Below are 23,560 nucleotides of genomic sequence, written 5' to 3'. Positions count from 1 at the left end.
ATGCAGTAATTGAGGATATTTAATAAGATCATTTCACTAGTGGAATAAATTTAGGTCAACGTTTGGTTGCAGAAATTTTGAGTTTACATGGAAATGTAGATACTTGAATTTTTTTCACTAATAATGTAAAAGCCCTTTACAACAAGACTAACATAGTTTGCTAATAAATAATGAAATACAGGCTATTCAGGGTGGTAATGAATTCTGCAAGTCTAATCACAAGACACGTTTTTTTCCCACGACATAATCACGCGGTGCGTGATTTTGATCATCAGCTTTGAAAACAACAACAAATGATGCGCATTCGTGCAAAAGAGGCAAAGGCAGGGGGAGCTGGGGTCGAAAGCCTAATATCACGTGTATTGTTGCACAGTAAAAGCCATGTTGCTTAACAACTGTGTCAGACAAGAGGGAAAAGTTGTCGTTGTCGTAGAAAAACATTCCCCGCCTCCTGAATGAAAATACGTGAGCCCTATTTTCCACGCCTTCAAAAACAAGGAAAATACCAAGAAATACGAGATTTTCGCCGGATGGGTGTTTGGTTTCTGCTTGTAACCCAAGAGAAAAACGGCCGTGATGAGCGTTACGTCTGATAAAATGCTAGCAGAAAACGGTATTGTCAGAGGTAGGTTCGTTTGTTTTTATTGCGCTGAATCAGATGGCAGCATTGTAACGTGTCGTTGTTGTCACGCAGATAAGAAGTTGCTGCAAAATCGATGGATGTGGTATTTTCCTTTGCCATATTTTCCTTTCCTTTGAACTTCAGTCGAATGCACTCATTACTGTTTTCATTTGTGTGCTCGTATTGCGTCCTGTGTTGCTTTGTGCATGCAGGACACGGCATTGTGATTCTGTACTGTCTCTTTGCCAAGAATAAATATGATAACATTGCATATTCATTTTATTGCAAAGAGTGTCTGAGTATATTCGAGACTAAAGCAGTTGAACCCTTCTAATGTTATCTACGATGCTCTGTTGTGTATTGGAAACAGGATTTATTATCTATCTATCTATCTATCTATCTATCTATCTATCTATCTATCTATCTATGTTAGATAGACAGTTATATATATATATATATATATATATATATATATATATATATATATATATATATATATATATATATATATAGCATACTTACAGTTTTTAGTCAAATTGCATCTGTCTATTATCCTGAAGCATGGCCATTCACCTTTGAACTTTTTGGATGTTATGAAGACCTAAATATATTTTTTTGTAAATCTATGAATGCCTGTGGAAAAATTCGCTTTGCCATCACAGGGAAAAATTGCATTAAAACAAAAGTTAAAGCAGAAAAGAATTATTATTAATAACAGATTTTATCAAATAAATGCAGCCTTGGTGAGCATAGGAAATGTCTTTCAAAAACATTAAAAAATCGTACTAACCCCAAACAAACAGTATTATATATGTGTTTTAAAATTAAAGTCTTTTTCTTTTGGAAAACAGATAAAAAATACTGATGACTCATCATATAATAAATAATTGTGTCCAAATGTTCACAGGAATGAGACAAGAAGTAGTAAATTGTAGTTCATGATTAAAGCCTGTTTTAAATTATAGTATTAATAATAATAATAAAGAAGGATCTTAGTATGTCCTGCCCACTCTCATTGTTTCTTTTTTTTTTAGAATTATTTTCTGGTGTTTTTTGCCTTTATTGTGATAGGATATTGTAGAACAGACAGGAAGTGAAGTGGGAGCGAGAAAGGTGGGATCGAGAAAGTTCCTAGAGCTGGGATTTGAACTCTGGATGCTCATAGCACAACAGCGCTATATGTGACCCTGGACCACAAAATAAAGTTCAGTTTTATGAAATTGAGATTTATACATCATGAATCAGAATAAATAAGCCTTTTGTTGTGTTTAAAGTTGTCCAAATTAAGTTCTTTGCAATGCATATTACTAAAATCAAAACGTTCAGATATATTTACGGTAGGAAATTTACTAAATATCTTCATGGAGCATGATCTTTAACTAATATCCTAATGATTTTTGGCATAAAACAAAAATCGATAATTTTGACACATACAATGTATTTTTGGCTATTGCTACAAATATACCCGTGCTACTTAAGACTGGTTTTGATTTCCAGGGTCACATATGTCGGCGCAATTGCCCAGAAAGCTGTCAGTGCTGACCCACTCTTCTTGCTTCAACAGGAAATGTGTCAGTATTGGAAGTAAAAAAAGTGTAATTGTAGAAAAATGTAGTTATAATGATATTTATAATTTTGAGAAATGTTTTTCCCGTTTACACTAAGGTGATCTGCCCAGGTGAGGTGGCGTGGTGCTGACAGACATGGAGGTGGGAAGTCTGCCTGTCGAGCTTTGGCGCCTCATCCTGGCATACCTGCCTCTGCCAGATCTGGGTCGATGCTGTCTGGTGTGCAGAGCCTGGCGGGAACTCATTTTGAGTTTGGACAGCACACGTTGGCGCCAGCTCTGTCTAGGATGCCCTGAATGTCGCCACCCAAATTGGCCCCGTCGCCCCCACCTGCCCCCGGTTTCGTGGAGAGAAGCTCTCCGTCAGCATGCTCTTGCCAGCCGTACCTGGACCCAGAATGGCTCGGACCTCCACTCATCTGCCTGCCTCCATCTTTTCCGGCGGAGAAAAGACCGCAGGGTTTGGCATGTCGGGACTGTGCCAGGAGGCGGCTATGAGACTCTCAGGGGAGCGCTGGCGGCGGCGGGGCCGTACGATAAGGTGGTGCTTCATGCGGGTGTGTATGAGGAACAGGTTGAGGTGTCCCTCAAGGTGCCTGTGGAGATCGTTGGAATGGGCAAGTTGGGGGATGTGTCATTGTTGGTTAGCTTTGATCAACAGTGCCCGACGGCGAGGCTGTGCAATCTGGTGTTCATGCCAGCGTGGTTTTCACCTGTGGTTTATAAGGTGAGTCTCGATGCTTTCACATCAAAAGCATGCAAATTTTTAACATCTATGCATATTCAACTAGAAAACACTGGCATCCATAATTGGCTGAACACATTCTAAACCCTATTAATTGAGGGCTTCATCTCAGTGCCCCTGTGATTAACTCAGCTGTCAGCATCCAAATCTGTAATTGCTTTAGCCCCTTAAACATAAGAAATGGTGTGTTCTTTCTTCATGTTTTCTGTGTGTATCTGTCTACAGTTGAAGTCAAGAGTTTACATAAATTTTGCAGGATCTGCAAAATGTTAATTATTTTACCAATATAAGAGGGATCAAACAAAATGCATGTTATTTTTTTATTTAGTACTGACATGAATAAGGTATTTCATGTAAAAGACATTTACATATAGTCCACAAGAGAAAATAATAGTTGAATATATAAAAATGACCTTATTCAAATGTTTACATACACTTGATTCTTAATACTGTGTTGTTACCTGAATGATCCACAGCTGTTTTTTTTGTTTAGTGATAGTTTTTCATGAGTCCCTTGTTTGTCCTGAACAATTAAACTGTCTGCTGTTCTTCAGAAAAATCCTTCAGGTCCCACAAATTCTTTGGTTTTTTAGCATTTTTGTGTTATTGAGCTCTTTTAACAATGCATAAACTGTATGAGTTTGAGATCCATCTTTACACACTGACGACAACTGAGGGACTCATATGCAACTATTACAGATGGTTCAAATGCTCACTGATGCTTCAGAAGGAAACACAATGCATTCAAAACTTTTTGACTATGAAGATCAGGGTGAATTTAACTTATTTTGTCTTCTGGGAAACCACCCTCCGGCTCTTAATGCATCATGTTTCCTTCTGAAGCATTATCTATCTGTCTATTTCTGTCTGTCTGTCTGTCTTTCTGTTTGTTTGTATATTTGTCTGTATGTATCTGGGTCATTCCATGTCAAATCAACCAGAGGTCCCTGATTAAAACTTTTGATTTTGTTAATTGTTTTTTTCTTTGGTGAAAGAAATGCCTAAATGAAGAAGAAAGGCAAAATAATAGATGTCATTGATATATATTTACTGAGTAATCCACTATTTTGTGGAGGGAGTCAAAATAACAATTTCACCTGAGATTCAGAGCAAAATTACATGGGTTAAAAAATACTTGGAGGGAAACAAGATACATTTCTAGTTTTAACTTTACTTATTCTTCAGACATTCCCTTTTCAATACAGTCAGTATCAGCTTTATACAAAGTGGCCGGCATTTGGTTTTCGACCACTGAAAATGGGTATTATTCAAGAGTCTGAATATGGAGCTGCAATGAGATTTCAAAAGATAAGTTAATCTAAAATCATATCTTTAATACTTATTAAATTACAGGCACACAAACTTTAGAAAAAGAATAGTTATGGCACTATGACAGGTATGTTCAATGCAGTTGTTTTGACAGAAGGAAGTGAGATAAATTTCTAGTTTCAACATTATTTGTTCTTCAGACATTACTCTTTAGAATGTAATATTTATTCAAAGTGACCCACATTTAGTTTTTGGCCACTTAAAATGTGTACAATTTAACAGTTTACTCCTAGAGCCATGTTGAAATTCCAGTATCTCTGGAACTGAACCATACAGGGCCTTAAAAATGAAAATGCCAAAGGGAAAGTTTGTTAAGACCCAGTATCTAAAAGAGCATTACGATATATTTAATACTTCTTGAGTTACAGGCATGCAAACTTTGGCGAAAAACTTGAAAAGTACTTTTTCCCATTTTTTTAACAGTCACCATTGGCACGTAATGTAACAAAGATTACTAAAGTCAACAGATTTTACTAACAGACCTACCAATCTCTGTGTAAAAATAACATGATGCTTTTTCTGAAGTATTTATTAACTCCCTGTAATTTGGCTCTGAATCTCATGTGAAAATTGTCATTTTGACCCCCCTTTACAAAATAGTGGATTGCTCAGTAAATATACATCCATGAAATTTAATATTTTGGCTTTCATCACTATACGTGTTTACCTTTCTTCAGAAAAAATATTGACAAATTGAAACAGGGAAGTTTCTGAACTTGTTTAATTTGACACTGAATGACCCATCTATAAATATAGGTATAAAATATAAGTATTTTTTCTCTATATATCTGTCTATCTATTCATCCCTCCCTCCCCATGTAGGACATGGTTTTCCAAAATTAAGCACGTCAATTGTTGTCATCTCTTTTAACTGAAGCTTGATTAATATTATCTCCACTGTTTTGCCACTCTTTAACTGACTTCATACAACAAACAATGTCAGTAAATTGATATTAAAGCAATGTTAAATTGTATTAACACAATCTGATTTTTACTACGACACTGTTAGCATTCCTATAGTGCTAAAATTACATATGTGATGCTTTTTTAAATTTATACATAATCTGAAAGCTGAATAAATAAGCTTTCTATTGATGTACAGTCGTGGCCAAAAGTTTTGAGAATTACATAAATATTGGAAATTGGAAAAGTTGCTGCTTAAGTTTTTATAATAGCAATTTGCATATACTCCAGAATGTTATGAAGAGTGATCAGATGAACTGAATAGTCCTTTTTTGCCATGAAAATTAACTTAATCCCGAAAAAAACTTTCCACTGCATTTCATTGCTGTCATTAAAGGACCTGCTGAGATCATTTCAGTAATTGTCTTGTTAACTCAGGTGAGAATGTTGACGAGCACAAGGCTGGAGATCATTATGTCAGGCTGATTGGGTTAGAATGACAGACTTGACATGTTAAAAGAAAGGTGATGCTTGAAATCGTTGTTCTTCCATTGTTAACCATGGTGACCTGCAAAGAAACACGTGCAGCCATCATTGCGTTGCATAAAAATGGCTTCACAGGCAAGGATATAGTGGCTACTAAGATTGCACCTAAATCAACAATTTATAGGATCATCAAGAACTTCAAGGAAAGAGGCTCAATTCTTGTTAAGAAGGCTTCAGGGCGTCCAAGAAAGTCCAGCAAGCGCCAGGATCGTCTCCTAAAGAGGATTCAGCTGGATCGGATCGGAGTGCCACCAGTGCAGAGCTTGCTCAGGAATGGCAGCAGGCAGGTGTGAGCGCATCTGCACGCACAGTGAGGCGAAGGCGTCCAAGAAAGTCCAGCAAGCACCAGGATCGCGGTGGGAAGATGGCCTGGTGTCAAGAAGGGCAGCAAAGAAGCCACTTCTCTCAAAAAAACATCAGGGACAGATTGATCTTCTGCAAAAAGTATGGCGAATGGACTGCTGAGGACTGGGGCAAAGTCATTTTCTCCGATGAAGCCTCTTTCCGATTGTTTGGGGCAGAAGAAAAGGTGAGCGCTACCATCAGTCCTGTGTCATGCCAACAGTACAGCATCCTGAGACCATTCATGTGTGGGGTTGCTTCTCATCCAAGGGAGTTGGCTCACTCACAATTTTGCCCAAAAACACAGCCATGACTAAAGAATGGTACCAAAACACCCTCCAACAGCAACTTCTTCCAACAATCCAACAACAGTTTGGTGAAGAACAATGCATTTTCCAGCACGATGGAGCATCGTGCCATAAGGCAAAAGTGATAACTAAGTGGCTCGGGGACCAAAACGTTGAAATTTTGGGTCCATGGCCTGGAAACTCCCCAGATCTTAATCCCATTGAGAATTTGTGATCAATCCTCAAGAGGCGGGTGGACAAACAAAAACCCACTAATTCTGACAAACTCCAAGAAGTGATTATGAAAGAATGGGTTGCCCAGTCAGGATTTGGCCCAGAAGTTGATTGAGAGCATGCCCAGTCGAATTGCAGAGGTCCTGAAAAAGAAGGGCCAACACTGCAAATACTGATTCTTTGCATAAATGTCATGTAATTGTCGATAAAAGCCTTTGAAACGTATGAAGTGCTTGTAATTATATTTCAGTACATCACAGAAACAACTGAAACAAAGATCTAAAAGCAGTTTAGCAGCAAACTTTGTGAAAACTAATATTTGTGTCATTCTCAAAACTTTTGGCCACGACTGTATGTTAGGACAATATCTGGCTGAGATGCAACTATTTGAAAGTCTAGAATCTGAGGGTGCAAAATATCGAAATATTGAGAAAATTTCATTTTAAGTTGTTCAAATGAAGTTCTTAGCAATGCATATTAATCAAATTAAATTTTGATATTTATGGTAGGAAATTTACAAAATATCTTCATGGAACACGATCTTTACTTAATATTTGAATGATTTTTAACATAAAAGAAAAATCATTTTGACTCATTTTGACAATGTTTTGTTGGCTTTTGCTACAAATATACCTGTGCTACTTATCACTGATTTTGTGGTCCAGGGTCTCATATTTTCTCATGTTTCTTTCTTAGACATCCTCTGGTCATGTCCAGTTGGACAACTGTAACTTTGAGGGCTGTCAGCTGCACATCCGGGGTCCAGGGACGTGTCAGGCTCGTTTCTGCTCCTTTGCCCAGGGCAGCTCAGCCCATTTTCTGGGGGTGGCCATCAGTTTAATGGACAGTTGTGAATTCTCAGGAGGAGATTCTGCCTCTGTCACTGTGGAAGGTGCTCCGGTTTCTGAACGCAACTGGGCCTTCAAACACCTGGTCGCCTTAGCCAAGACCTTCACCATGATGACTAGTAATGGGCCAACTGAAATATCTAATCAGGGCGGGAAAGACAGCGTGGGTGCTGGTAATCATGGAAACACACCCTTGGAAGGAGTTAACACAATGGAGGACTGGAATAAACAGGAAGTAGATTGGGAAACAAACTGGGCAAAACAGAAAGGTGGAGATAGTCTTCTTTCAGGTCAGGATGGTACAATGATTGAGGAGGATGGCATGGACACATCGAGTGAGTCAAGTGAGGAAGATGATGAGCAAGACGGCGAGAAAAGCACAAGCTTGAAACTTTCATATGACCAGCATGGATTAGCGCATCTCTCCAAAGCAGACACACCTGATTCTTCTGCATTTCCTCCACTGTTGAGTCTATCTGCAGAGCTGCAGAGGGATGCAGAGGCACGGGAGTTGGCCGCATCGGTTCAAGGATGCCTGCTGCGGCGCTGTCTGCTGCGTGATGGAAAAGGTGGTGTGCACCTGTGCAATCATGGCCAAGCTCGACTAGAGGCCAATGTGTTCAGGGGGCTCAGCTATGCAGTGCGCTGCATCCAGAATGCCAAAGTGTGTAAAACCTTTATCTTGATGCCCTTTAAAGCTGATGTGTGTGATTTTGTTTTGTTGACATTAAAAGTTAGTTAGTTCACTTCCAGAATAAATATTTCCTGATAATTTACTCAACCCTATGTCATCCAAATGTTCGTGCCTTTCTTTCGTCAGTTGAAACGAGGTTTTTGAGAAAAACATTCTAGGATTTTATCTCCATTTAGTGGACTTAAATGGGGACCAATGGGTTGAAGGTTCAAGTTGCAGTTTCAGTGCAGCTTCAAAGGGCTCTACACGATCCCAGCTGAGGAATAAGCGTCTTATCTAGCAAAGCAATCTGTTATTTTCTAAAAAAAAATGAAATGTATATACTTTTTAACAACTAATGCTTATCTTGCACTAATTCGACCTCACGCATTACATAATCACACACGTGTACCGACCCAGTGTTTACAAAGCGAACATGCAAGTCAAATGCCCTTGACAAAAAAATTGTAAAACAACTATGTTGGAAGATTTTGAAGTTGGAGGAGAAAATGAGATGAAGTTTTTCGCCCTACCTTACTTTTTTGGTACACAGACAAAGGCAGAGTTACTGCAAGATGAGCATTTGTGGTTAAAAAGTATATACATTTTCATTTTTTTTTTAGAAAATGACCAATTATTTCACTAGATAAGACCCTCAGCTGGGATTGTGTAGAGCCATTTAAGCTGCATTAAAACGGCAATTTGGGCCTTTAACCCATTGGTCACCATTGAAGTCCAGTATATGGACACAAATCCTGGAATGTTTTCCTCAAAAACCTTAATTTCTTTTCGACTTGAGAAAGTAAGACATAAATGTCTAGGATGACATGGGTGTAAGTAAATTATATGGAAATTTTTCTTCTGGAAGTGAACTTATCCTTTTTCCAAGGTTAATATGTGCAGAGACAACTAATGTTAGTAAGTTGGCTGATTTCTGTGAAAGGTATAAATATGGCAGCTTCTGGTGCTTTGGGAAAAACTATTCATTGCTACTATAATCCAGCCCTGAGTATTGGTTAGCCAGTACTTTTTTTTTTTTTTTTTAATGCATAGTTTTTTTCCCCCATTTTCACAATCATAATATTACCTTTTGCTCACTTGAAGTTAATCGAAGTAGATTATACAATTCCACAATAATAATTTATTATTAACCCTAAACCTGTTAAATGTAATCTTCAGCAAATCTCAAAATGAATAGCCCTTTCGATAAAGTACGAATTCAAAAGTAACCAATAGAAATTAAATAGTGTTTTAATACTGGTCAATAATCCATTATCAGTCGAAAAATGAAAATAATTCTTGGTTTATTGTAGGGGTGGCACGGTTCACAAAACCAACAGTTCGGTTCGTATCACGGTTTTAGGTCATGGTTTTCGGTTCTGTACGGTTCTTGTTTTTTTTGTTTTCTTTTAATCTTTAACACTACAGAAATTTACTTTGGCATATGGTATGTAGCTTAATTATCCACAATTTAGGATACATTATTAAAAAAATTGTTATATCATGTAAACATGCACAAACTGAACTGGACTTGACTTTAAGCACATTATTGGGACCATCTCTGAGGAAAGCTAGGGGAGATTTTGATACAGCAAGAGAGAAGACATTGATGACATGCTTTTCATTTATTTGGCAAAAACAGGAGAATGTGTATTGCTATCTCTACAGGAATTCATGTGCCTTTTTAGCACATAAAAATTGAACTGAAGAATTAACTTGCATTTATCAAACTGCCAACTTCAGTGTAGCTCATACAAAAATTGTATCTTTTAAAAGAAAAAGAGAGGAAATCTTTAAGCTCTGTCTTTTAAACAAGTGATTGGTTGGTTCATGTCACATGACCTGCGGAGAGCTTGCGGCATTCTGAAAAGTTGAGATGTTTTAAAGTCCCTTTAAGGGTATTCTTTAGTCTTTGGATGTTTTTATCTCGATGCGGCGCGGACGCGCCTGGAAAAAACGAGCGCGTCGCATACCGCGCGTCTACATTTGAAATAAACTTGAGCGCGCAAAAGATGCTACATGTGAACAGCCCCTTATACGACGCTGGCGCATCCTCCAACTCCAGACAGCCTTCCTTATCTCTCCCACTTGCCATTTCTACCAGTGACGTAACATGCAGCACTCCACTTTTACTGTCTGTCCACACACACCTCTTATTTCCCGCAAAAAGGACACTCACTACGTGCACGAGGCTACATTGTGCATGCGTTGAACCGTGTGAGGCACACACGCTCCGAACCGAGACAAGCGAACCAAACGGTTCGGATGTTTTTTCATGTACCGTGCCACCCCTAGTTTATTGGTACCCAATTGGGGGGGGGGAAGCAAACAATAAGTACAGTTTTGTGGCTCTTTAATGTGTCTTGACAGATCACTGTATTGTCTTTAGATCAATCGACACATGAACCGACCAGCTTTTTTTATTTGACTAAATCACAAAATAAACATGGATGAACATCAGAACGTATTTTATTTCAATTGCGTAAAGATGTCAATACACACAATTTTCTCAAGTTCATGTCCGCTGAAGTTTCTCTTTTGCCTGATTTGTTTGTTGGACAAAATGGCGGATTCGCCGTTATGCTTAGTCAGATTGCCTGTCAATCAAGCTAAATTGCCAGTTGCATATGGATTTGAGCAACCCATAAACCAAAGTTTTGAATTTCAGTACATAACTCGTCCCACACAGCTTGTACTACAGATATAAATGGTATCTCAAATTGTGTAGGCCATTGGAAATGATCAGGATTACAATTTTCAAAACAGTGTTGAACGTTATGTTAAAACAGCTTAAAAACTGACCCTGAGTTCTTTTAGCTTGTGCAAATAAGCCACCACTTTGAACACCCTAGCACTGAGATGTCCAGTCCTTCTCCTGGAGGGCCAATATTCAGTTTTTATTAAGAGTTTATCTCCAAACAACTCCAACACACTTGCCTGGAAGCTTCTAGTGAGTCTGAAGACCTTGATCAGCTGCTTCAGGTTAGTTTAATTAGAGTTAGAGCTAAATTCTGCTGGACAGTGGCCTTTCGGGAACAGATTTGGACACCCCTGCCCTAGCAAGTGCATAGTAACACACAGGAACCACTCAAAATACTTGAGTATTATCCACAACACCCTATTATCATGTCAGAGCCTTCTGTACAGAAAAGCACCAGACACATTTTTTCTTTTTATTTCATGCTGCTGGTAGCACAAAAATGACACACAACAGATTTAATAATAGCGCAGTGTCATGAAATATTTTCTATGATTGCGAACATTTCTGATCTCTCTTTTATCTTCTTTTCATGTACTGGTTCTCTTTCACCAGTGTCTCTCTTTCTTATACTGTGTGTCTTTTTTCTGTTTAGATGGTGATGTTGCGTAATGAAGTGTGTGGGTGCAAGGCGTCTGGTGTGTTCCTGCGACTCTCTGCTCAAGGTCTCATTGCTGAGAACAACATTCATTCCAATGGGGAAGCGGGACTAGATATCCGCAAAGGGGCTAATCCTATCATACTGGTACACATTTCTTTTAGTACGCTGCAAACTGTATAATTTATATATATGAATTAGGTGATAGGTTTTTTTTGTTACCCCGATGGCAAATAGTTTTTTCAATCCTAATCATGAAATTGCCTCTTATAGAGGTTTGCTTTTTAAATGAATGAATTAGTGTAATCAAGAGAACTAGCGCAGAGGAAAGTCTATAAAATACATTGGAATTACCATCCAATTTTCTGTGGTACATTCTGTTTTCTTTCCCTTTTTTTTTCCTGGCTTCAGTGTAATAGAATCCACAGTGGCTTGCGTTCCGGGATCGTTGTCCTGGGCAACGGGAGAGGTTCTATCCGCAGCAACCAGATCTACGGCAACAAGGAAGCTGGCGTGTATATTCTTTTTAATGGCAATCCTGTTGTCAGGTATACAGTGCAGGGGTTATTGTGTTTTATTCAAATAAAGTTAGATAACGTATGAAATCAGATACATTTGTTTGCCATCATGAAACTAATAACAATGAAGACCTGATTTGTGTTCCTTTCTCTCTTTATGAAAGTGGAAATCACATTTTCCAGGGCCTTGCAGCAGGCATTGCTGTCAATGAGAATGGAAGAGGACTGATCACTGGTGCGTTTGACTCTTTTCTATTTGCCATTTAATTGTGTATATAGGTGCTTCAAACACAGTAGACCTTGCCCTTTTCGAGTGTTTCCTCATGCTCTTGAAACAGCTCAATTAAATGCCAAATCAATTTTAACTGCTGCTTTTTTTCTCTCGTCTCTGATAGAGAACGTTATTAGGCAGAATCAGTGGGGTGGTGCTGATATCCGTCGAGGAGGTGATCCAGTCCTGCGCAATAACTACATCTGTTATGGCTACTCAGACGGAGTGGTGGTGGGAGAGAGAGGGAGGGGCCTCATCGAAGGCAACCACATATATGGTGTGCATATTTTATATTTGTACATTTAAGACATTTGGCAGATGTTTGTTTGCATTAGAAATTAAGAGCATGATCAAGTGCAGTGCAACAATTTTCCAGTAATTTTATCATCCAAATTGAAAGAGAAAATGCTGTGTGACAAACTCTCATCTAGTCAGAGCATGTTTAGCACACATTACATAGCCAATTGACCCTTTGCAAAGAGATTGATTGACAGATGATATGACCAATCAAAATGCTGAATCCGCCATTGTGTCCGATGAACAAATCAGGCAGGAGAGCGGATTAACTTTGCTGGATTTAAACTTGAAGAATGGTGTGTACTGACATCTTTCCGCAGCTGAAATAAAGTTCGTTCTGATGTTCATTAATGTTTATTTCATGCTTTAAGTAAATATAAAAAGACGATCGGTTCAACGTGCCATTTGAACTGAAGCAATAGTAATCTGTCACAATACATTAAAGGATTAGTTCACTTTCTAGAACAAACGTTTACAAATAATTTACTCACCCCTTTGTCATCCAAGATGTTCATGTCTTTCTTTCTTCAGTCGTAAAGAAATTGTTTCTTGAGGAAAACATTTCAGGAATTATCTCCATATAGTGGACTTCTATGGTGCCCCCAAGTTTGAACTTCCAAAATGCAGTTTAAATGTGGCTTCAAATGCCTCTAACGATTTGTAATTTTCTAAACAAATTGACAATTTATATACTTTTTAGGGTATATTGAAAAACCATCTAGTTTTCTTCTTAAACTTAAATTGTCCTACATTACTGTTTTACCTTTTTTTGTAAAGTGCGTTTGATTTTCTTTGTTTGTTCACACTTTGTTTGTAAACACTGGGTCGGTACTTCTGCAGCGATGTAGGACGATTTTGAAGTTGGGGAAGAAGACAAGATGGGAGTTTTTCGACATACCCTAACTGTCTTGAACTGGAAACAACAGAGTTCACGCAGACATAGACAACACAAGACAAGCGTTTGAGGTTAAAAAGTATATACATTGTCAGTTAGTTTCGAAAATTACAGATCATTTTGCTAGACAAGACCCTTCTTCCTCGGCTAGGATCGTTTAGAGCTCTTTGAAGCTGCATTTAAACTGCATTTTGGAAGTTCAAATTTGGGGGCACCATTGAAGTCCATTATATGGAGAGAAATCCAGAAATGTTTTCCTCAAGAAACATAATTTCTTATTGACTGAAGAAAGACATGAACATCTTTGATGACAAGGGGGTACGTAAATTATCTGTGAATTTTTGTTCTGAAAGTGAACTACTCCTTTAAAGAGCCACAACACGGTATTTATTATTTGAATTTCTTAAAAAAATGACCAAATTTGAAAGCTGAGACCTTGTTTCATACCAGAAGTAACCTGCTCTGTCTTGTCTGTCGGCGTGTTGTCAGTTTCCTCTTTGCTCCACGATGTATTTTTCGCTGCGTGAGAACATGATGTTTAGTGTGAGAGCGGCATTGTTTGTTGGACATAGAAACCGTAATTAAGGAAAGTTGTCACACAAAACACCAACTTAAAAATGTGAGTTGTTGCAGATTGGGACAAAAAGTAAAGATACATTTTTTTTTTTTTTTAGGTCTGATTTAATTAGTACCACAGTAAAATAATTACAAAAATAGTTTTTGAGAATTATCCAGACCTATATAGACAAGTAATAAAGACATTTTGAGAATGAAGTTGACCATAATATTTTAAGAATAAAGTCAAGACCTCTGTTAATGACATTTGTTGATACAGAATTTTACTACAAAACTCAAAATGGTCAACGCCCAAAAAGGCAGACATAGGAAAATTCTGTTTCCGGTATGCCGTTCCGAATTAAACGAGACTAATCTTATGATTTTTGGCCAAACTGAGCAGAAGTTATAAGCAGATTTTTCTTTTTATATATCTTTTGACCAGTAGGTGGTGCTGTGTCGAAACTACTAGTGTGCCCTCAGGTCACGCTTGTTATAACGCATACTAAGTTTGGTCAAAATCCGCTTTATGAAAGCGGTTTGGTATATGTGACCCTGAACCACAAAACCAGTCATGAGATTTATACACAATCTGGAAGATGAATAAAAGCTTTGTTAGGATAGGACAATATTTGGTCAAGATACAACTATTTGAAAATCTGAAATATTGACAAAATCACCTTTAAAGTTGTCCAAATGAAGTTCTTAGAAATGCATATTACTAATCAAAAATTAAGTTAATTCATATATTTACAGTAGGAAATTAAAATATCTTCATAGAACATGATTTTTACTTAATATCCTAATGATTTTTGGAGTTACAATACTATTGCTACAAATATACAGTACCCATGCTACTTACGACTGGTTTTGTGGTCCAGGGTCACGTCAAAAAGCTTTTGACAACCTTTTGCCCGCATTGTCTGAAGATGATCTGAGATAATTTTGGTGAAAAACTGACAAATTGTCTAGCATAGGTTTGAAAATTTCAAAATTGAAATGTAAATATTGGTATGCATTTGACTCGCCATGAGTCAAGGAATCAGAAAAAAACTTTGGGTTAAAGATTTTAGCAGAAATATGAGTGCAAATTTGGCCTATTGTGGCACTAGACAATTGAGAAAGAGACTCCAAATTTGCCATGGTTAATGTTGAGACTGTCATCTATCTCTGTGCCAAATTTCATAACTTTCCCGGAAGCGGTTTTATGGGCTGTTTTAGACTCCCAGAGCGGAAGAAGAAAACTTATGGATACAATAGGTGCTTGGCCCCTAATTACAGTGGCGTAACATTGCAATGTTCAAGTCAGAAAAGAATAAAAGAGTCAGAGTTCATTTTATTTGGTCATGACATTCTGCAATTGTGTGTTTTGTAGGAAACAGAGGCTGTGGGGTATGGGTAATGTCATCTAGTCTACCTCAGCTCATTGGAAACCATATTACCCATAACCGCATGTATGGGCTGGCCGTGTTCTGCCGGAAGGACACAGAGTCTGCTGTGAGCCGAGAGGGCTACCGCTCTTTACAGGATAGAGAAAGAGGAGTCGGGGTTGGGGAGAGGGACAGAGGAGGGCCGGAGAACTTCAATGAAGAAGGAGAACTGATGGCGTGGGAAAGTGATATCGATAGCGAAGATGAACGCTTTTCCTCTAGACGGCCAATAACAGTGGCCCTAGTGGAAAACAACTGCATTAGCCACAACGGAGGTGAGTTGCTGTTTAGGGATAGTTCACCCAAAAATGAAAATTCTGTCATTAATGACTCACCCTTATGTCATTTCAAACCTGTAAGACCTTTGTTCATCTTCAAAACACAAATTAAGATTTTTGATGAAATCCGAGAGCTTTTTTTGACCCTGCATAGGCAGCGACACAACTGACACGTTTATATTAGATTGACATCTCACCCACTTCTGTCTCTTTTTTTTCTCTTCTCTGTCTCTCCAGCTGTTGGAGTGTATGTGAAGAGCAGTGAGCCTTTGAACGTGGTGGCCAACATGGTGAACAGTAACAAAGGAGCCGGTGTATCTGTCGTTCAGAGTGCTCAGCTGACACGTTTAGTTGGAAATTGTGTCCTTTCTAACGGCTGGACAGGAGTGGCCGTGGACATAGAGTGTCGAGTAGAGTTGCGTGGCAATGGGGTTTATGGCAATAACTGTCACGGTGTCAGCTTCCGAGGAGATGGGCTGATTGTGGAAAACGATGTGGTTGGAAATAATGCTGTTGGAATACGAGTGATGGACAATGCAGATGTTAAAGTGAGTTTTCTTCAATTTCACTGTAACTTAAAGGGATAGTTCACCCAAAAAATGAAAATTAGCCCTTTATTTTACTCACCCTCCAGGCATCCAAGGTTTATATGACTTAATTTAATCAAAGTTATATTAAACATTATCCTGGCACTTCCAAGCTTTAGAATGGCATAGACAGGTGTTTCTCTTCATCAGTCCAAAACAAGTCCAATAAAGCGCATCCATCCATATAAAAAAGTGCCTCACGCGGCTCCAGGAGGTGAATAAAGGCCTCCTGTAGTGAATTGATGCATTTTTGTAAGAAAAATATCCATATTTAAAACATAAGAATCACTTTAATCTAGCTTGCACCAGCTGGTTACTTCTGAGTGGCGCATATGTATAGCCGACATCTTATGTCGTCCTCCCAGAGCTGCTTCCATGTACGACCAGCTGGCGCAAGCTGGATTAAAGTGATTCTTACATTCTAAATATGGATATTTTTCTTACATGCATCAATTCGCTACAGGAGGCCCTTTTTAACCCTCTGGAGCCGTGTGAGACACTTTTTTTTTTTTTTTTTTTTTATGCGCTTTATTGGAGTTGTTTTGGACTGATGAAGAAAAACACCTGTCTATGCCATTCTAAAGCTTGGAAGTGCCAGGATAATTTTTAACATAATTGGATTCTTCTGAAAGAAGGAAGTCATATACACCTAGGATTCCTGGAGGGTAAATAATGAGTAAATAATGAGCTAATTTTCATTTTTGAGTGAACTAACCTTTTAAAAAAGCAAAACATATGATGCAGTTGCACTTTGGGTGTCCCGAGTTCGAACATATTTGCAGAACAGATTTTTAATAGTTTTATTTCTAATTTTTGACAATAATGATAATAACAATAAAATAAGCAGTACAACCTTTCTTCTACTGAGAAATAAGATTTGTAATAATTAAATATTAATATAGTTATTACTAAGTTATCACTTCATTTAAAAGCACTGGCTGTGTAGTTATTGATTGGGTAGTAAAACTTTAGGTTTTGGACCCTGAGATCAGATACTAACATTTGTTTTGTGTTCTGCAGGTATTGAGGAATCGCGTTCAGGCGTTGCGGGGTTATGGGATTTGTGTAAAGGAGCGGGTCCGAGGTGTGGTTCAGGAAAACCTGGTTTATCAGGGCCACTCTATGAGTACTAAAACTCCCATACGGACAAACGCACAGAACCTGGAGTGTGTCGTACTTAACAACTCTTTGCTCACACCCAGGTTAGACACACTCACACGTCACAGGCACAAGAAGTCTATACATGTAGACTAGAAGAATAAGCCAGTTTCCTATACAGTTGTAGTCAAAAGTTCACATACACCTTGCAGAATCTGCAAAATGTTATTTATTTTACCAAAATAAGAGGGATCATACAAAATGCATGTTGTTGTTTTTTTTTAAGTATTGACCTAAATAAGATATATCACATAAAAGACGTTTAATAGTCCACAAGAGAAAATAATGGTTGAATTTATAAAAATGACCCTGTTGAAAAGTTTACACACACACACTTGGTTCTTATTACTGTGTTGTTACCTGAATGATCCACAGCGGTGTTTTTTCTGTTTAGCAATAGTTGTTCATGAGTCCCTTGTTTGTCCTGAACAGTTAAACTGCCCACTGTTCTTCAGAAAAATCTTTTAGTTCCCACAAATTCTTTGTTTTTTAAGCCCTTTCCAACAGTGACTGTATGAATTACAGAATATTCAAACACTCACTGATGCTCCAGAAGGAAACACGATGCATTAACTTCTGAAGGGCAGTACTAAATGAAAAAATATGATATTTAGGCAAAATAAGAAAAATGTACACATCTTCATTCTGTTTAAAAGTTTAATGCATTGTGTTTCCTGAAGCATCAGTGGGCATTTGAACCTTCTGTAATAGTTGCATATGAGTCCCTCAGTTGTTCTCGGTGGCAAAAGATGGATCTTAAAATCAGTCATTGTTGAAAAGGTTTCAAATACACAAAAAAAGCTGTATCTACAACATGTATATCATCAGTGTTGGGGAAAGTTACTTTTTAAAGTGTTCATTCCTGTTTATTTTGTGCCGTAACTAGTAGTAAAGTGGAAGAGATGATCAGACAAGATTTTAACCCTCCAAAACTGAAATTCATTTTCTGCTGAATATATTTGTTGTCTGTGAATCACTAATTATATACACCATAATATATTTGATTTGTATTACTCTTTCTCTCCTAGATCACAAGCGCTTTGGGCCCTGGAAAATCCAGCTCCTCGTCCCCACAATAGTAACCCCTCTAGCGTCACCCCATCCACACTTCCTGCTCACCTTGCCATCACTATGACTAACAGAATCACTGCCTCTGTAGAAAGCGGTTGCCATAACAACGGCAGCATCTTTTGCTCAATTTTATGAGGTACATAGTGCCAAGCTTTATAGCTCCACAACATAAGATGGATATTCACAAAATGTTCCCTCAATGTGAACCCTGGGTGAGGTCAAGAGGAGGTCAAGGCACTGCTTCAGCATTCTGGGTCGGATGATGAACAGATTAAGCCTCAAACACGACGTTCAAATGGTCAAATAGCACTTTCTTAATAAGATTAACCAAAGGTAGGTTGTTTAGTAGTCCGCTAATTAAACTTTACAGGATTAAGACCACTTTGTTTGATATACTTCAAGAAATCATTCCACTCAACTCAAAATGGAATTGAGGCTGGTCTGGGATCAGAATTTGGATTTTATCATGTACCTGAAGTCTGGTTAGCTACCAATCAAACTGAAATCACATTCAGTACAGGACAGTTTTCTTCTGCAAGCAAATGACTTCAAATCAAGCTTCTGTTTAACAATTTAACATAAATCCATAAGACACATGGATTTAATTGTCAAGTGATCCTACAGCCTGTTATTATCATTTCAGACTTTCACACAATGCCAGGAGGGAGAAAGAGACACAAGGGAAGTTGAAGAGAGAGACACATCATATGATTTTCTCTCTCGCTCTCTCTTCCCAAAAGACCAGAACCAGTGCTGGAAATAGAAGATAAACAAATTCAGTGCACCTTGGGAATTGTAGTCCTGCTGGCTTCTGCTGAGATTATGTAATGGACAAGAACAAAACAGCACATACTGGGTACCAAGATGCAGCCTATCATGAGTTGGCAGAATTAGTCGCATTACGTCAAGCGGGAATATTCAACTTTAGTATAAAAACACTTCTGTTTTATGTATATCTGCACATTACTGAAGAGTCAAACTGAAAACTGTCTAAATAGAAAATCTTAGTAAAGACAGTTAAAAGATCTTAAAGGGATAGTCTAACCTAAATATTAAAATTTACTGTATCCTGATGCCCTCATGTCATTCCAAACCAGTATGACTTTTTCTGTGGGAGTTACTTTGAAGAATACTTGAAGGGATAGTTCACCCAAAAATGAAAGTTTGATGTTTTTCTGCTTATCCAAGTGCATCCAAGATGTAGGTGACTTTGTTTCTTCAGTAGAACACAAACAAAGATTATTAACTCAAACTCGCGTTCACAACAGCCAGCGCGTGATGCGTCAACGTGCTCTGGCAATGTAGTCTGTGAAAAGTCAACACTCCCAGATGAGTTCACACAAGGAAACAGAATCTTGTAGTTTTTAATCGGTTGCCAGAATCAGGATGAGCACAAGTAATTACCATTTTCAGTAAACAAAGAGTGACGTATATGTGCGACATCGCTTTTGCGCGTCTACTATGGCAGATCACGTTGACGCATCACGTGCCAGCTGTTGTGAACGTGCTCAGGAGAGTAGAACTTTGCGGTGAATCAGAGGTAAATAATGATATACTGTTCAGTTCTTTGCACAGACAAATCCTTTTGTGTCTTAAGACCTCAATGTATCATCACGAGCTGCAGAATTTAATTTGTTTTTGTCTGTATGTTTTTTTTTTTTTACTCTTAAACATTTTAGTAATAATTGACTGCCATTATATGGCTGACAGACTGCAACGGTTTGAGTTAAAAATCTTTGTTCTCGTTCTACTGAAGAAACTCTACTGAAGTCACCTACATCTTGGATGCCCTGGGGGTAAGCAGATAAACATCACATTTTCATTTTTGGGTGAACTATCCCTTTAAACAGTTTTCCTATTGACTTTCATTGCATAGACAAAAACACACAGGTTTGGAACAACATGAGGGTGAGTAAATGATAACAGAATTTTACATTTTTTTGTTAACTATCCCTTTAAATGTGACTTCATACGCACTGATTCGACAGGCCTATCAATGATTCATTTATTTTGAACTGTACAGCAGTGAAGAGTTCTAATGGAAATCTTCAGATATGCATTGACCGCTATGATAGCCGCTTTACTATTTTGGAGATTGTAAGCAAGAGTTATCATTTATCAAGATTATCAAGTTCACAGCTAAACTCAAGCTTTGGCTAATCTTAGTAGGTAAGAAAATAAAAGCCTAATGATAAATTGTAACTTCAATCAGTCTTCAGGTATTTATCCTGAAGTAGTAACAGGGCTTGAAAGTGGTTGGATTTTTTTTAAGAGATTTTGGCTATGTTCAGAATGGAATACCAGCTTACTATTTCCTTGTAAAGTATACACTGTAAATTGCCTATTATTCTTTAAAGAATAATGATAATACAATAGGTATTCTGAATCTTTAAAAATGTATTATTGTGTAAAATTGTCTATCTTTGGCAGTCTGATCAAATAAGGATGATAAAATAAAGAAATGATTTTTAAGCTGTAATTTTGATTCATACATTATACTAGAACTGGAACTACAAGACTAGGTTATCATGAACATTTGCACACTATGCATTGTATACATACTGCTGGAATAGTATGGAAGTATGCCATTACGAACATAGCCCATCACTAAAATAATAGGTCTTCTAATGCGACTTTCTCCCAGAACACTAGACCTTATTTATCAAAAGGTAGCCATCTTATGTTAGATTTACAGCAGGCTGTTATTATTTTTGTAATGTTCTCATACCAACTGCTGGTTTGATTTGTAAAGTGCAATATGTATCTACTAAAATGTGCCTATTTTTACAGTATGGTTTTTATACTTATTGTGCAGTATAAATATAATCGCTATCATAGCAGATTCACTGATTCCTAGAATTTTTGTCTCTGGTTACGCTACCAGTCAAAAGTTTTTGAACATTGAGATTTTAAATGTTTTTTTTTTTTTTTCAGAAAGTCTTTTCTGCTCAATAAACCTGCATTTATTTGATCCAAAGTTCTGAAATATCTTTACTATTTAAATTAACTGTTTTCAAAGCTGAATTTTTGGCGTCATTACTCCAGTCACATGATCCTTCAGAAATCATTCTAATATGCTGATTTGCTGCTCAAAAACATTATACATATACATTTTTTCAGGTTTCTTTTAAGAAATAAAATTCAGAAGAACAGCGTTTATCTGAAATAGAAATCTTTTGTAACATTATAAATGTTTTCTCTTTTAATCTATTAATTTCTATAATTAAACAATACATAATTATAACAATTTTATAACAATAATAATTTTATAAAACACATGAAAGATTATGTATCTATAATATAAAAAAACACATGAAAGATTATGTATCTATAATATAAAAAAGCTTTTGAATGGTATTGTGCATGTTTCTATTCATCAAAGAATCCTGAAAAAACACACTTAACTTTTTTAAATATTGATAATTAAAAAATCTGCATATTAGAATGATTTCTGAAGGATCATGTGACACTGAAGACTGGAGTAATGATGCTGAAATTTTTGCTTTGAACACATGAATAAATTACATTTTAAAATATATTAAAATAGAAAACAGTTATTTAAAATGGTAAAAATATTTCAAAATTTTACTGTTTTTGCTGTGCTTAGGATCAAATAAATGCAGACTTGGTGAGCAGAAGAGACTTCTTTAAAAAAAAAAAAAAAAAAAACTTACTTTTAAAAAACTTTTGACAGTGTATGTACTGCACAGATATGGCTTTGATTCCTAAAACCAAAGGAATTTTTCATAATAACATCTTCAATCAACAAAAAGGTATAATTCAGTCACATTCATCTCAGGTAAATGCAAATTGAGTGCAATCTGTTTGCATCAGGTTTATGTAAAGCTAATCAGAATGCAGGCAATTCCAATTTCCATTAACTAAATAATCCCATTTATTTTCAATTTTCAAATCTTACACGAACACTGTCATTTTATCACATGCAGTTATAGCTTGTTTCCAGCTTAGAAACATACTACTGTCCACAGCTCAGTTCATCCTCCTGCGTTTTTTGCGCTCCATAGGTCGATTGTACTGCACCAGTGGAAGCACTAAAGAGGCCATCCTGTGCTCCTCTGTCGTCCCGGCATGTTCTTTACTGTGGGCTGATTGACGGGACAGCTTCAGTCCCATGGCCTTGGCCAACTCCATCATTCTGCACGCAAGCAGTGTTAAAATAAGGATAAGCTTATAAGAACCACTGTTTTAGACCATCACGAAAGAAAACACAAACTGTGAAGATCTAGTTTGACAATTAAGGTGTTAAATAATACATCTGACTTACCTGGCATCAGTGATGCCTATGTCTCTGTGTAGGAGTGTAAGGTTAGCTTTCTGATCACCCATGTGCAGCAGTAAAGCCAAACAGTGAGCAGCCACTTTCATACGCATGGACGATGAGACAGTATTCCTGAGGCTGTCGAGATAGACAAAATTTGCATATGTATATGGCCAGTGTCTGAAATTATGAGTTTTAAAAAAGATAAAGGCAAAAAATAAGTCAGAACAGGCTGCAGGACTGAGTGTAGTAGTAGTGAAGGATACTAACGTGCCATTGTGGAAACTTTCCACTGTGAAATTCTTCAGCACTTTGTTGATGATCATTCGGGGACATCCATCCTCAGTACCAACTGAGAGTAAAAACCAATAAGGTTATTTAAATGTAAAAAAAAAAAAAAATGGACATTTAAAATGAGCTGAACTAGTGGAGTTTTATTTTAACACTCACATTTGAAAGAGAGACGTTTCTGTAGCGAGGCTTTGATGAGGAAGGACAGGTACCAGGCACAACGAGACTGTCTGTCACGAGCTGCATCCTCTTTGGGAAGTGATTCAAGATGTCTAAGAACAGTCTGTGGACTAGAGAACACAACTGGATAAATAAAAACAAGACTTTAACACTGATCTGAAGCTAAAATAATCTAAAATGGCTTCCAGCAGAATTCAAACCTTAAAAACAATTAACTTTCATGCCTTTCCATCCATTTCCAAGATTTTTGAAAATAAATAAAATCTTAAGTAAATTAAACTTAAGCACAATTTTTTCA

General features: G+C 37.3%; 2 protein-coding genes across 2 annotated transcripts in view; one reads left to right on the top strand and one right to left on the bottom strand.

The window, feature by feature from the left end:
- The first annotated feature begins 416 nt into the window (after positions 1-416).
- fbxo10 (F-box protein 10) lies at positions 417-21,365 on the top strand. The gene is made up of 11 exons (XM_073842391.1): positions 417-625; positions 2,288-2,916; positions 7,272-8,087; positions 11,450-11,599; positions 11,864-12,000; positions 12,135-12,205; positions 12,366-12,518; positions 15,364-15,693; positions 15,934-16,244; positions 17,304-17,485; positions 18,470-21,365. The coding sequence occupies exons 2-11, from the start codon at positions 2,326-2,328 to the stop codon at positions 18,645-18,647; spliced, it is 2,919 nt and encodes a 972-aa protein (XP_073698492.1). The 5' UTR covers positions 417-625; positions 2,288-2,325; the 3' UTR covers positions 18,648-21,365.
- A 1,018-nt stretch (positions 21,366-22,383) lies between these two features.
- The window catches only part of polr1e (RNA polymerase I subunit E), a 5,291-nt gene continuing 4,114 nt past the window's right edge, over positions 22,384-23,560 (bottom strand). Inside the window, exons 9-12 of the mRNA XM_073843221.1 lie at positions 23,242-23,372; positions 23,062-23,143; positions 22,798-22,929; positions 22,384-22,668 (exon numbers count right to left, since the gene is read on the bottom strand). Of these exons, the coding sequence (XP_073699322.1) occupies positions 22,503-22,668; positions 22,798-22,929; positions 23,062-23,143; positions 23,242-23,372 (511 nt within the window). The 3' untranslated portion in view covers positions 22,384-22,502. The remainder of the gene's footprint in view (positions 22,669-22,797; positions 22,930-23,061; positions 23,144-23,241; positions 23,373-23,560) is intronic.

This window comes from Garra rufa, chromosome 6, assembly GCF_049309525.1.
Source record: "Garra rufa chromosome 6, GarRuf1.0, whole genome shotgun sequence".
Lineage (NCBI taxonomy): Eukaryota > Metazoa > Chordata > Actinopteri > Cypriniformes > Cyprinidae > Garra > Garra rufa.
This window is presented reverse-complemented; position numbering and strand designations above follow the sequence as displayed.

Excerpts from the sequence above, each read along its gene's own strand:
- fbxo10 (XM_073842391.1), top strand. The coding sequence starts at position 2,326 with ATGGAGGTGGGAAGTCTGCCTGTCGAGCTTTGGCGCCTCATCCTGGCA. Across the intron at positions 2,917-7,271 it reads TTTCACCTGTGGTTTATAAG|ACATCCTCTGGTCATGTCCA; the intron begins GTGAGTCTCGAT and ends TTTCTTTCTTAG. Across the intron at positions 12,001-12,134 it reads AATGGCAATCCTGTTGTCAG|TGGAAATCACATTTTCCAGG; the intron begins GTATACAGTGCA and ends TCTTTATGAAAG.